The sequence below is a fragment of the Chroicocephalus ridibundus genome, chromosome 14, assembly GCF_963924245.1.
Source record: "Chroicocephalus ridibundus chromosome 14, bChrRid1.1, whole genome shotgun sequence".
NCBI lineage: Eukaryota > Metazoa > Chordata > Aves > Charadriiformes > Laridae > Chroicocephalus > Chroicocephalus ridibundus.
The window spans coordinates 5,921,450-5,935,548 of record NC_086297.1 but is presented as its reverse complement, the minus strand read 5'-3'; the positions used below and the strand labels follow the sequence as shown (position 1 = coordinate 5,935,548).

The following is a 14,099-nucleotide window of genomic DNA, read 5'->3' as shown; positions in this document are numbered from 1 at the left end:
AATCTCCAGTTGCTTCGGAAGAAAATAAAGCTCCTCTAATAACTGCTTACATAAATACACCCGGGGTGCCATGTCTTCTTCACCCCCAGGCAGAGAGTGGTTGCTCTTGTCCTGCCATGTGAGGGCTGGAAGATCATACAGCGTGGCTTGTCATCCCCTTTGGGATAATACAGATTATGGTCTTACTATCCATGTAAATGTTTTGGTTTCTGGAAGACACTAAAATTCTAATAGTAGGGAAATTAGATGATGTTATAATATCGTAAGTGAGGAATTACAGCCTGACAAGATACTGTACTTAGATAAATCTTGGCCTCCAGAATAGTCCTTTTACTTTACTGCCTGTGGGGATTTTTGCCTCTTTGGATTCCTGCACGCTGCCTTGTGTTCTGCACAGAGATCACTTTTCCTAGAGGCTGAAGGAGTTAATGCAGAAATAGATGACAGATTAGTCTGGGACAGGCTGTGATTTGGAGTAAGAGAACTATCCCAAATAGCTGGCCAGCCGCCAAGCGGATAGATGAGTTGGAAAGCGTATCGGCAGAGCAGTGGGGTTCTCGGGAGCAGCAGTGAGGATTATGTGTCAATTTAACTGCCATACTCTATAGCCTGACTGACATACCCAAAGTGCCTTTAGTTTATATAAGGAAAAATTATTAGCAAACACATAATTTATCTCTGGGCTGCTAACAAATTGAATGAGAAACTCCTCTTTTCTTTCCCTCCAATATATGTGTAAAAAATAGGGGAAAATATTTTGATTAGAACACTTCCACTCCCTTTTCTTTTTCTCATCGCTGTTCTCCAGCCAGCTGTTGAGCTGATGAAAACTGTGGAAGGGCTGCAAGCAGGGAGATTTTTCTGAAGATCAGGCGTATTTCTATGGGAGTTGAATGATTCAAAATTGAATTCCACATAATTCACCGGGGATCTCTTGCAATACAAATAAGAAGTCTGTCAAGTAGTGGTGCAGTTGAAGAGGTTATTTCCATCTTAACTCTCCTGGGCACAGCTGGTAGGTGGGATGTTTAAAAAGGGGGAAATTAAGAGTCAGGATACGGTGATTGAACTCCCCATAATACCAGATCAGCATTTTGGTTTTGTAGATGTATAAAGATGCTACTATACTTTTGAATTGTGCGTTTTAATTATTGCAAGCAAGTGAAAGCTGCTATTTTTTTTACCAGACATTCGGTGACCTAGATGACACAAGTGAATGGCCCCAGTCCACTTCTCTTTGAACAAGGAACCGCACTGAAAATATAGCCGTTACGTTGGACTTCCTCACTGGCAGCCTCTGCTGGGAGGAGGAGGACTGAAAGGGATAGAACAGCCAACTTTCTTTCAAGTCCCTCTTGCTGGAAAATTTTCCGCTATTGCTAATATCTGCCAGAGCAACACCAAGAGCATTAGCAAAGGCAAGATGTTGGGGCAGCCGTAACTGCTGGGGTTGTCAAAACCTGCTGATTCCTTTGCCAGGAGGCACCTGGAGCTGTGTCTGTCCTGGCATACTTGGTGTTGCTTGAGTGGAGCTCTGCAAGTGGGAACGTCTCCAGGCAAAAGGCCAGTGTTGACATAGTTGTGGTCTCTCCAGGCCATGGTTGAGACACATCACCAGGGTGGTATGAGGGGAAGTTTCCATTAACCATTGTTCCCAGCTTGCATCCACCACCACCACCGAGGAGTTCTGCAGCTGGATTTCCAAAAGAGCTTAATGCTCAAGAGCTCTCATTTCAGCAACTTAAATAGAGGGGCTAAGTTCTTTCCAAAACACTTGGCAACCGTCAGCCCCCATTGAGAACAAAGCTAAGCACATTAAACAGTCCAGCCACTTCACTCTTGTGAAAATCTGGTCGCTGTTGCGAGTGCAGGGTGTTTAAATAATACAGAGACTGGCAGCAAAGGCACCTGGCTCCCGAGCAGCGAGGTGCTTTACCTTTGCCCATCCTTGGCGGCTGCTGTTGTAGGCTTCCTCCTTGGCCGATTCCTTGTGCATCGCAGCCTACGACCAGCTCTTTCTCTGGATGTTGTGACAGCTGTGAAGCTTGCTGATGTGAGGATTAGTAGGCTGCTGGGCACATGACGTTCAAATTGCTGTGCTTATTTGACCTACCTCTGATTGCGAGGAATTTAGTGCATAAAAATAACACCCTGAACAAATTTGGCAGAAGGATGCACAGCTAAAGTGCCATGCACACGCGGGGAGAGGAGCCTGGAGAGCAGTGTAACGCGAGGCCATGTGCTGCACTCCTGCAGCAAGCGCCGTGCCAAGTCCAGCGCAGCCCACGCTGTCGTCTTGGATTACGACGAGTTCCAGCACCACATAGAGTGGCCATTAGCCAGTAAACTAACGAAGACAGGTTCCTGGCTTGTATTATTGGCAAAACTTGATAGAATAAATAAAAAGAGTGCAAGTGCCAGGAGTTGCCTAACGTAAAACGCTGGACAAGGAAATACTGGTTTTTCTGCCTGGGGTTTTAGACACCCTTATTAACTCTGTTGCTTTCAGTGGAGTTCCTGATCGTGTAGAGGGGCGTGAGAGAACGGGAAGTCAGCCGCCCAGACGGATGGAGGGCTGTGAGCAGTGTGCATGTAGGAATATATCGCAGGGCTTCAGGCTCCTGGGTGATAACATTTACCTGTGTGCATGGTTTGTTCAGGCTTTGCATGAGTGAACAGCATTCACCTTGAACGAGCTTTGTGTTGGCAGCTGGGACATCTTGTGTTTGCTGAAGGACCGTGTCTTTAGTAGTGAGAGCTTCTGAGATTGAGGGAAGTGAAATGTGTGCACAGAGGGAACAAGGCAGGATCTGGATTGCTGTAGGCTCTTCTCCCAGATCGCCTTGGAGATGCATCACTCTCTCCTTTATTTTGCCATTGCATTGGTAAGATGCAACGCCTCAATTTCCCATGTTTAAAAGGAGCATTTTTGCCCATTTTCAGAGAGGTAACGTAAAATTTCTTGAGGCCAATGATTACAAAGCTCATGTAATTGTGTAATATGGCACGTTATAGATAAATGATAATATGCAAGCTGATACCGTGTATCTAGAACTTCAGCAATATTTAAATACAGGCTCTTTACTTCAGGGCAATTAGAAAGCTGGGGCAGATTTCACAATCCACTTGACTTTTAGAAACACCCTGCGTGCTCACCAGAAACATTATAAAAGTATTCAGAGCTCCTGTCTTCCTTCATTTTTATCTGCATTACAGAATTTGCAAGATGCGTGCGTCTATATATTTGTCTGCATTAAAAAAGTACCTGCCTGCTCTGGTACAAGCGTATTCACATCAAAGGAAGCTTTCCCGCACTTAATCCTTTAAATAAGCCTGTTTCTGCCAGCCCATATATGTGAAATGAGATTAGCCAGCCATTTAAAGCAAGGCTACAAGAACGCCTTGCTGCCGTGAGCCCTTTGGGCTGGCTTTAAAACGGCCCCCAGCCAGGGTTTCCCCCCTCCCCAGCACCACCTTTACAGCCAGCGGAGCGTTTTAAACGCAGAGGCGTCAACGGCAGCCTGGCTCCGGCCCGCTCCGCTCGCGGGGGCCGGGGGGCCGGGGGCTGCCCAGGGCGGGCAGCTGGAGCGGGCGCGACCCGGGGCGGGCAGGGGCAGCTGCCGCCGCTGCCTGCTCCTGCCTGCTCCTGCTGCCTGCTCCTGCCGCTGCCTGCCGCTGCCTGCTCCTGCTGCCTGCCGCTGCCTGCTGCCGCCGCTGCCCTGCCCCGCCGCCCCCGCGGCCGGCAGTCGGGCAGGCCCTGGTTCCTCATTCTCTTCATGAGGCCCAGCAGGAAACATCTCGTTTCCAGCACCGATGTCTTGGCAGAGGGGGAAGCGCTCTGCTGTTGGTACGAGGCAGGCAGCGGGGTCCTTTCCTCTCCTGTAGATGTGTATAGAATCATAGAATTTTCTAGGTTGGAAGGGACCTCTGAGATCATCGAGTCCAACCATCAAGCTAACGCTGACAAAACCACCACTAAACCGTGTCCCGTATGATGGTCCTCGCCCCCTGAGAAGTGACACCACAAACCCTACGGCAAAATGTTGGCGGTATTGATTTCCAGCCCTAAATTGTGACATTATCAAGATCATATGCAAGAACAACAAGCAGATTTTCCACCCTCATCCAAGAATTAAATAGCTTCTCAAAGTGACTGAATCTTTTCTCGAGATGTGAACATCTAAACAGTCCACAAAGATGCTGAGCTAGGGAGCCCTCGGCCTTTTGAACCATGGATATTGCTCCATTTTTAGGTCTTGAAGCAGCAAAGAGAGGAAAAAATAGATCTTTTTTTGGCTGCTAGATTTTTTTCCCATCTGTTGATGGCAGCCCTCTTGTATTGATTAGCTAATGATCTTCCATATGTATTTTAATAACTTTGATCCTCCTTTTCTTTTCTCCCAGGCGTCACTAGCCTTTCCTGGAAGCTGATTTTTATCAGTGCTGTTTTAAAATAGGAGTTACAAAAGAGGAGCTCTCTGTTAGCAACCCCTGGTTTGCGCAGTGCAATTCCCCGGTGCGTTTTCTGTGCAGTTCCAATATTGTTGCCGCGATCTTCTAGATTAAAATAAAAACTACATTGTTAACACTGGCCTTGGTTTGGAATTAGAAATGACATTTAATGTTTACCATTTTACACCCTAAATATTGCAGATGCAGGCACAAATAAGGAAATATTACACAGTCACAGGATGTTTGTGTAGTTATTATGAAAGCCGTCATATCTCTAAAGTCAAAGTCAATTAGCTAATAGCCAAAATTATAAAGGGATATCTGCTTCAATCAGAGGTCCTCCCTCTGAAGTCTGTGAGGCTTGTACTTCTGAGGCATGTGAAAACTTCTGAAAATTCTGCCCCCGGGGATAGCCCATGTTTAGGCAGCTGACTTTAGGATCCTATTTTTGGAACCTGTGGTTGAGATTTTAAAATTGGATTTTTAGTGAGAATGGTGCCTGAATTGGTGCTGTAGGTCTTAAAGGCTATATCTAAGATTAAAAAAGGAAAAAGAGGGTGTGTGTCATTCTTTTCTGGGGATAAGCTCCTTTTTATTAGATTTTATATACCATAAAAGAGCAATGCGGCATAAATAAGTGTTCTTTCATTCTTTTAGAGCGTCTTTAAGTAGTCATTGTAGCCTTTCATGTTGCTAGTTTCCTTCACTGCCTTTTGGAATATCACCAGTAGGATTTCATAGAAAATAGCAATCTCCTTAGTGGAGTGCTTCAGCACAGCTTCAAAGTACATTTTCATGAAATATTGTCCTGTTGTAAGTAGTGTACATTGTTTGACTGTAAACTAAGCGTACCCTCAAAGGCAGGAATGAAGAAATCTGTGTATGAGAAAACTGGAAAGGATTACAGTGTGGTGGATAAGTCAGAGCTAAGTAACAGTACTTTTGATTTGTTCCTGAGGATGTGATCTTAATGAAGCGGCATGGATTGGAGCGATGGTCTTCTGCCAGCAGTCTAGTGCAACTCAGTGTTGGATTCAGTGATCTTAAGTGGGCATCCGAGATTAGCAACCAGAATTAGGGGCCAATTCTGAAAATAATGACATGAGCATGTAAAGTATGCAGAGATCTTCTAAAACCCATGTTCAGTGATGTTATTTACGTATTTTCTTCTAACATGTCCTTTATTTCTGTAGGTCAGATCTTGCCAGCAAACCGAAACACACCAAGTCCCATTGATCCTGAGACTATCCAAGTTCCTGTTGGCTACGAACCTGACCCTGCAGATCTTGCTCTTTCCAGTATTCCTGGCCAGGAGATGTTTGACCCTCGTAAGCGCAAATTCTCTGAAGAAGAGCTGAAACCACAGCCAATGATTAAGAAAGCTCGCAAAGTCTTCATTCCAGATGACCTGAAGGTAAATTGGAACTGGTGACGAGGTTGTTTGTACAGACTCTATGACAGTTATTCTCTGAGATACAGGTTTGGAGTATGAATCTGTTTTCTCATGTAAGCTAAATCTGACAAACTAAATACGACTTTGTTGTAGAATAAAACTATAACAGTTTTGAATCAGACCGAGGGGAGGATGTCCCTTATTAGTTATGCAACAGTTGAAATTCATGAGATCAATATTCATTTCCTTTGTATGCCAGAAACTTCCTGCGTGACCTTGGACAAGCTTACTTTGTCCCATATTTCCCACTTATGAAACAGTCTGATCATGTTTCCTTTTCCTCCATCCTCTGTCTGTCTCATCAGCATAGATTGTGAATTCTCTTACAGGGTCCATGGTTGTCCCCCTTAATGACAGAATGAAGTATATTGCGTCTTGTTCGGAAGTTGCTTTAGCTCTGTGTGTAATAATGAATGGGAACACAATAGTAAACGCTACTAATCTAGGTGAAAGAATCTAAACTAGTTGTAGGAAAACAGAAAATTCTGCCAAGAACTGTATTTTAATACGATATTTTAAATATATTGCAATAATAATATGATATTTAAAAAGAAAGAGCACCCTTATCTATGCCTCTCACTGCTTTTGAGATGTGAAGAGCAAAGAGGAGGAAGAGCAGAAAAAATTGATCAACTGTGAAAATTGTCATTATTTGCAAAATTCTATTCCCAGTAGGTGATTTACAAGAAGACACTCTTTTATCAGAGGTAGTCAGTGCAGAATTTAATTCTGCTGTTGCTGTTCCCTCCGAGACACAGACTGAAAGCCTGTTGGAGTCGGTGGGAATCTCTGGCTGCACGTGCGAAGAGCCTGGGATGCCATGTGTTTCCACCAGATTGATAGCATTAGGGAAAGAAGCTGATGCTATTCGCTATTTTTATCCCTAAGGATACCGTGGTGCAAGTTAAAAGCACAGAAATCACAATTCCAGTAGTGTTGAGGAGGTACGTAGCTGTCACTTTGTGGGCAGTACCCTCAGCTTTCATTAGAAAGGTTTATCTGCACTGGGCCATTTAATTACTGGGGCGAGTTTTACTAGCAGTGGCGTTGGCATTGCAGTGTACCGAGAGGTCTGCCTGAAGAGAGGTGTTTGATACAGAAATGGCCACGTGGGTGTAAGGAGACTGGAGTTTGTGCCTTGGTCCCATTGGTCATTTTGTGATCTCTCCTAGGCATCCTCATTCGTCAAAGCAAACTTGTGCCAAAGATGCCCTTGGACTCCTTCATGCCAGACGTGGAAAATGCCAGTCTTGCATGCAGCAGGGGGGCACACAACTTCAGCCTAAGACTGAACTGGAAGTTCAGGGTCTGTCGTTGCCCTGAGATAATCACATCAGTTGCCCTTGACTCGTTTCAGAGTGCTTGACCTAAGTGCTGCTTCTGCCCTGGCATGTGGAATGGTTGGGTTCTGGGGGAGGGTAAGCAGATTAGGCCAGTCAATCGTCTCTGGGTTGCATGTGATTTTGAAATGCCAGCCTTACCTCTTTCAGGCCTGGATTAAGGGATTTGCCATAGCAATTTGTTAAAATAAAGATGGATGAAGCCTAGGTGGCACACTAATAAATTGCTTAAAGCTGATTTTTATAGAGTGGAATGAGATGGGAAATTATAAACAAGATTTGGGTCATAGCTTTTTGCTGCATGCTTGGTTTTAAGAGGATTTTTGGGGGTCCTATCTAAGTACAGGTGAAGAACAATTTAGAGGCACACTGGTTTCAAATCATCATCGCTAAGCTAAACTAATATAAAGCAGTTGTAGAGTACTCGCAGCAGTTGTTTTGCTCTTGCTGTTCCTTATGCAAGCAGCAGCAGAAGATGCAGAGCGGCAGCCTGGCGTGCTTCGTGCTGAAAGGGAGAGGAGGGAGGTATTGGTCTGGTCGGTGCAGGTGGCTCCTGGTGCTGGTGGTGGGCATGGCACTGTGCCACCACGCTTGGTGAAACCAGAGCCACACAAGCATGTAGAAACAGAAGGATGACTCCAGGAAGGGAAGTTTGAGCTATATGACTTGACCAATGTGAGAGTTGAATTGTGCATCACTCTGACTCTGCAGGGGACTGAATTCCACGTTTTGTGAGGGATTCTGCCTGCTTTGTATTTACTCACTTGTTCCAAATCTCTAGAACTTAATTCAGTTTCAAAGCAACATGGAAGCTGCCATTTCACTGAAGGCTGCTTCACTTGAAAAGTGGAAAAATCAGGTGAAATGAAGTCGTGACTTTAGAGCCATCGATGCAGCAATGCAATAAGGTGATCTCCTAGTGGCAAGTCTTTAGGGGGTGACACTTCGGGAGCGCGTTAGCTTATGAAACTTCAGAGGTTAGTGGACCTATTTCTGGCAAATGCTTTTTATTCCACAGTCAAAGCCTATTGTACTAATCTCTTTGCGGATGGTACCAAAGCAGCCATCCTTGTAGTGCCAAGAAGATCTTCCAGTGACTTGCTCTTCTAGGCTGTAGACAGGGGACCTGTAGAGAAAGCTTTGAACAGAAAAAAGACCTGAACGGTAGATGAAATGGATGATACCAACAAACAGAGCGAACCAGGTGTTGGCTGGCAAAGATGAGCAGGGACATACAAGAGGTAATTAGTACTGCTCCAGCAACCGGTAGCGAATGAGTCATTGCATGCGAAGGTGGATGCGCTAACTAGGTCAGCATAGATGTGGGATGAATTGTACCACTGGAATATTGCTTCGTTTTTCCTTGGAGGAATTCACAGTCAAGAGGATGAGGGCGTTATGGTAAATGTTTTGACAGAAACACGGGCAGGCAGTGGTGCTCCCTGGGTGGATTGTGCCTTGTAAATCTGGATTTTTTGTCCCAGCCGTGCCTGGCACTGTCAGGGCTCGCTGGGCCAGGTGTGCAAAACGTGCGGAGGCTGTGGCTGAGAGCACATCCTGGTGGCCTGGTTGCTGAAATCTAATATCTTGTTTGTTTCTTTCTGTGTTTAATGAGCAGGATGACAAATACTGGGCAAGGCGTAGAAAGAACAACATGGCTGCTAAGCGATCGAGGGATGCCCGCCGGCTGAAGGAGAACCAGATCGCCATCCGCGCCTCGTTTCTGGAGAAGGAGAACTCGGCTCTCCGCCAGGAGGTGGCCGACCTACGGAAAGAGCTAGGCAAATGCAAGAACGTCCTTGCAAAGTACGAAGCTCGACACGGCCCCCTGTAAATTCAAGGGGGGGGAGCGGGGTTTTTTTCTTTTTTCTTTTTCTTTTTTTTTTTTTTGTTGCGGGTTGGCATTTGAATAGATGGACAATGTGTTTCCTGTTTGATAGCACCACACCCAAACCAACCTTTCTGTCTTCAGCACTTTACCAGAAGCAGAAACAAAACTGACTTACGTTATTATTTTCTTTTTTTTGGTTTGCGTATGCGTGTACCTGCGTATGTGTGCCCATGTGTGTTCACGCGTCTGTCTACGTGTGTGTGCGCGTGCTTGTGTGTGTGCATCTGCGCGTGTGTGTGTGCGTGCGCACGCATCTCAGCACTTCCCATTTTTATGAAGCCCTCTCCAAAGGGTGCCACATTTTTACCTGGACTGTTGAGAACCGCCATAGTAAGCTTTTTATTATATTTTTTTCAGTGCTGCTTCAGAGTAGGGTTTTTATGTTATTGTAACCAGTTCCATCCTCCTGATTTACTTGGAAAGATCCCAGTATAAATTATAAAAAAAGGAAAAAAAAAAAAAGAAAAAAGAAAAAAAAGTAGATCTCAGTTTTTTTCGGGAGTAACAAGCTATTGTTTAAGTATGTCTAATCAGAAAAGTTAACATGCTAATAAAGTGCACAAATAATAATTTAGTACTACACTGCAGAAATATTAATTTATAGATTGCTTTTGTTGTATTTTAAGTTTTGGTGGTAATTGTCTTCAGATTTAAAGTGCTGTTAGACTGAGTTAGCTGTACTCATTATAGATCCCATAATGGCTTCTCTATAGCTATTAAGGTTCCTTTTCTTTCCCCGGACCCCAGGTAGTAGCAGAACTGTCCATAGAGCACAGAGTGTGTACTTTGCACTGTCTGTACCTGAAGCAATAATCCTGTTGTACGCTAGCGCATGCTGCCCGGGTGTTCCTAGTGGACGTAGGATGGTTTCCCTACCCAACAGGAGTTTTAATGTCTTTAACAAAAAGTTAAAAAGTAAAAGACACGTTAACGTGAGCATGCTAATTGTATCCCTGTCCATAGGGAGCGCATGTGTAAGAAGCAGGATAATTAGTTGAAACGAGAACAAAATTAATAGTATCAAATCAGATCCGACGTCGAAATCAGAGGGGCTTTTCTGTTTTCAGTTAGTTATGCGTTCCTTCAAGTTCCATTTTGTGATTAAAATTTAAATAAATACCTAAATTCAGTTGTTTTTTCCTATGTTCTGTAATATATTTTCTGTGGATTATATCTTGCTGTTTAAAAAAAAAAAATCACTTTTATTCAGTTAGAAGTCACTGGTTTGCAAAGCCCATTTTTCCTAGTGATTGTTGTTTTGAGTGTGACATGAACTGATGGTTCTGAACTTTATCGTTTTAAACTCTATTTTCTTTTGAAGACGTATGTTCTAATATAAAGTGGACTTCTGAAAAATGAATGTAAGAGACACTGGTGTATTTCAGAAGGGGATGGTGTTGTCATATACTGTGGTTAATCCAATCAATCTAAGTGTTTACTATAGACCAAAAGAATAGATATTATAAAATGTATAAAGTTTATACAGAATAATTATAGTATGTTCGTTTTGTACAGTATTTTTCAAGTACAAATACTGACAATGTATTTTGAAAGACATATATATATCAAAAAGAAAAAGCTATTCCATGTTTAAAATATATAGCAAAGATATATATTCTCCATTATTGTACAGAAAGGAAATGCTTAGGGGTTTGTTGGTTGTTGTTGGGTTTTTTTTTTAAAATCTTTAATATTTTAAGCCTACCACTGGCACACTGGCACGTTCTGTGCTTTAAATTAAATTTTTATGGAAGTAATATGGCTTTCCAGGATGTTCCATATTACTGAAAAAGAGAGACTTTATTATTTTCCATTAGAAACACATAAAGAAACTGTTTAATAGGGACAAAGCACAACATGGATTGTAGTCAACTATTGATTGGACAATTCAATATTTTGTAAAGGCAGAAAAATAATCCGTAACACAAAAAATCTCATAGTCATTTCTAATCTGCTGCTGCTGCTAGAATCTGTTTCCAGCTGAAATTTTTTGTTATAAATAGCTCTGTTGCTGTATACAGTTGTACGTACTGCATACGGTTATTAACATGTGAGGAAAATATGGTGCTACATGTCTTGCTCACAGTTTTCTAAGTGTTTGGACATTATTTTCAAATAAAAAGGTTTGTTCATTCCATTAAATCATTATTCATGCTTCAGGAGATTGTTACAAAGGACTCAACATTTTCTTCAGCATTAAAAATACCCTCACATCAATGGCATTTTTCCAGTATTTTTCCTCAAACATACTCGACTTTTCAGCGTCCCTTAACGTGCAGTACCTGCCTGTGGACCATTTATTCAGCACGTTGAATTGCTCCGTGCTGCAGCAAAGTTTAAAGAGTAGTAAGTTATTTTCTAAAGGTCAGTATAAGCCACTGGCTGCGTGGGTGGAGAAATGAGACTGGCAGTGGCTGGCACGAGCCGTGGATCTGCTAGAGCCGCTAGGAAATAAACTTGATTTTTTTCCCTTTGGAAGAAGGGCGACGGTGGCAGGGCTGAGCCGGCCCCTGCTGCGGATACACTTTTAGCAGCAACAAAGCAAATTGCAAGAGCTTCTAATTGCCCTCACCGTGATTGTTCTCGGGGTGAGGCTTGAGCAGCAGGACCGGGGTGCGCGAGATCAGCTGGTACGAACCCCTCGTGGGTTGACCGCAAAACTTGCTTTAAAATGTAAAAGGCAGCTTGGACTAAAATCCCAGATAATTCTTTTGTTTCTTTAGGGCAGGGAAGGGGGGGGAGATGGTAGTTTTTATAGGCTGGCTGGCACAGATTCATCAAGTCAGGGCCACAGAGGAGCACAGAGCTTTCCAGCAGCCCAAAGCTGCCCAGGTGTCTCCTGGCCCCATCCGGGCGGGCGGCTCGGGGGGGCTCGGCCCCGGCCAGCTCTTTTCTGGGGGTGAGGACTTTCAGAGGAGCCTGCGGGACCCGGGCACTCCCCGCTCACCCTGGGGGACGGGTACCCGGGCGCCTCTGAGCAGCTCCCCCTGGAAGAAAAGGGTGGGTGGGGGGAAGGCAAAATTTGTGGGCTAAAACTTGGAAAAAACCCTCTAACCAGGTTGTCTCCCCAAAATAACAATAAATGGAAGTTTAGCTCATTTTCAGTTCCCCAGGACAGCTTAGTTGGGCTCATCACACCTCCGATGGCTTTGTTGCTCATGAAGGAGCTTGTAGGTATATGAAATTGTAATTTTATAAAAATAGAAATATATATATTTGCAGAATAATTAATAGCGTGTCTAAATAATTCACTGACCTCTCTTAAACCATAAGCATTGGTAAAATGCTTGTCGTCTTGTTTGTTTGTTTGTTTTTGCTGAAACTTAGACGTGATTTTTTTTCTTTTTAAAAAAGAATGCCCTCTAAAAATAAATCGAATTTGAGACGTATTTGTGAATACGAGCACCTTGGGGCTCTCCGTGGGAAAGCCCGTGGCAGAGGCGGTGGTGGGGGTGTGTATTTTTTTTTTTTTCTCTTTTGAATGGTGCTAAAGCCACTAACCCAAGCACCATGGAAATACAGCTCTGACTTGAATCCACAAAGGCAAGAAATGGAAAATGAAGGGGAGGCGCCTGACGGGGCACATGCGGTTGTTCCGCGGAGCAGCCCAAAGCCGCTCTGTCCCGGCGGGGGGCGGGTGGGATGCGTCCCGTAGTGCCGCAGGACCCCTATAACCTTTGAATGTCTTGCCTCTGTGGGTTTGTAATAACCCCAGTTATCGCTTTAAAACTATTTTTGCATGTAATTTACACTAGAGATGTGCAGTTTATTTTTATTTTGTTGACTTCTTTTTTATGTGAAGAAAAAGAAAAGTGTATTAAAATTTACAAGTGATCAACCATTGTATTTCTGGCAACACCACAAGACAGCATCTGTTTAAATACAAGTTTAACAAATAAGATCAAATTAACTGTATGACATGAAATGGATTGCATCCTGTATGCTGTTCAGCCCAAATCTTTTTTTTTTTTTTTTTTTGTTGTCTGTTATTCTTAATGTTTAATAAACTTTTAAATTTTTCTTCTCTCACCGGTGTGTTGCTTTGGTATCTCAAGGGTCGGGCAGAGGGCTTTTGGGAGGGTGTATTTTTATTCCCCCCAGCTGTGAGTGGTGCCGGTAGCCCCAGCCCCGGCTGCCTCCCACCACAGGGACCCCCCCCCGGCCCCCGGTAACTGGGGTGCAAATGTCGTCATCGTCCCCCCCCCCAGCTGATGCCAGGCCCCAGCCCGGCTGCGAGGGTTCCCGCTGGGCTCTGACCATACCCAGGGGCACGTACAGTAGGTAATAGATTTCTTAAGTGTAGTATATTTAGAACTATTTTTTTATATATATATATATATAAGTAAAGTACTTGTTTTACTTATTTATAATAATATATAAGTATTAAAAACCTGGTATACACTACATTACATCATTTACATACATGTATGTTTATATACACATTTTATATACACTTTATTTATTGTGAGATGTGATCATTTACCAAAAGACAGTGCGCAGACAGCAATACAGCCATAAAAATTCTGTATATTAAGGAGCATTTTTTCTTTCTAGTTTGAAAAAAATCACTCATTACTTTTAATCACCGTTAGACTTAATATTTTGTAGAGAAGGCACAGCAGATACTACGTGCTTTTACATATATAGTTTATATGCAATACATACAGTGAGCGAGTGAGAGAAAAACAGTACAACTTACTGCGAACGCTTTATACAAGGTAGTAATTAAAATATGTGTACACGCTTATCTATATATGTATATAAATATAGACTTCATTGGTATAAAGGTCTGGTTTTGCTATATATGTTACATATTATGCACACCGTAAATTCGTTATAATACACACGTGGGGTGTCTGTGCATGCCCGTGCTCCCAAGCATACGCGTGTTCTTCTTCTAGCTAGAAATTAAATAATCATATTTTCATACAGCCTATTTAGCAAAATAGTTTTATATATGTAA

The 14,099-nt window shown here is 43.2% G+C and overlaps 1 protein-coding gene across 2 annotated transcripts in view; it reads left to right on the top strand.

The window, feature by feature from the left end:
- HLF (HLF transcription factor, PAR bZIP family member) overlaps window positions 1–13,165 on the top strand; it is a 37,461-nt gene extending 24,296 nt beyond the window's left edge. The window contains exons 3-4 of one of the 2 annotated variants that reach the window (XM_063352036.1): window positions 5,646–5,866; window positions 8,861–13,165. In XM_063352036.1, the coding sequence (XP_063208106.1) occupies window positions 5,646–5,866; window positions 8,861–9,079 (440 nt within the window). In that variant the 3' untranslated portion in view covers window positions 9,080–13,165. The remainder of the gene's footprint in view (window positions 1–5,645; window positions 5,867–8,860) is intronic. The other variant, XM_063352037.1, reaches the window with a different exon arrangement.
- Window positions 13,166–14,099: the final 934 nt, after the last annotated feature.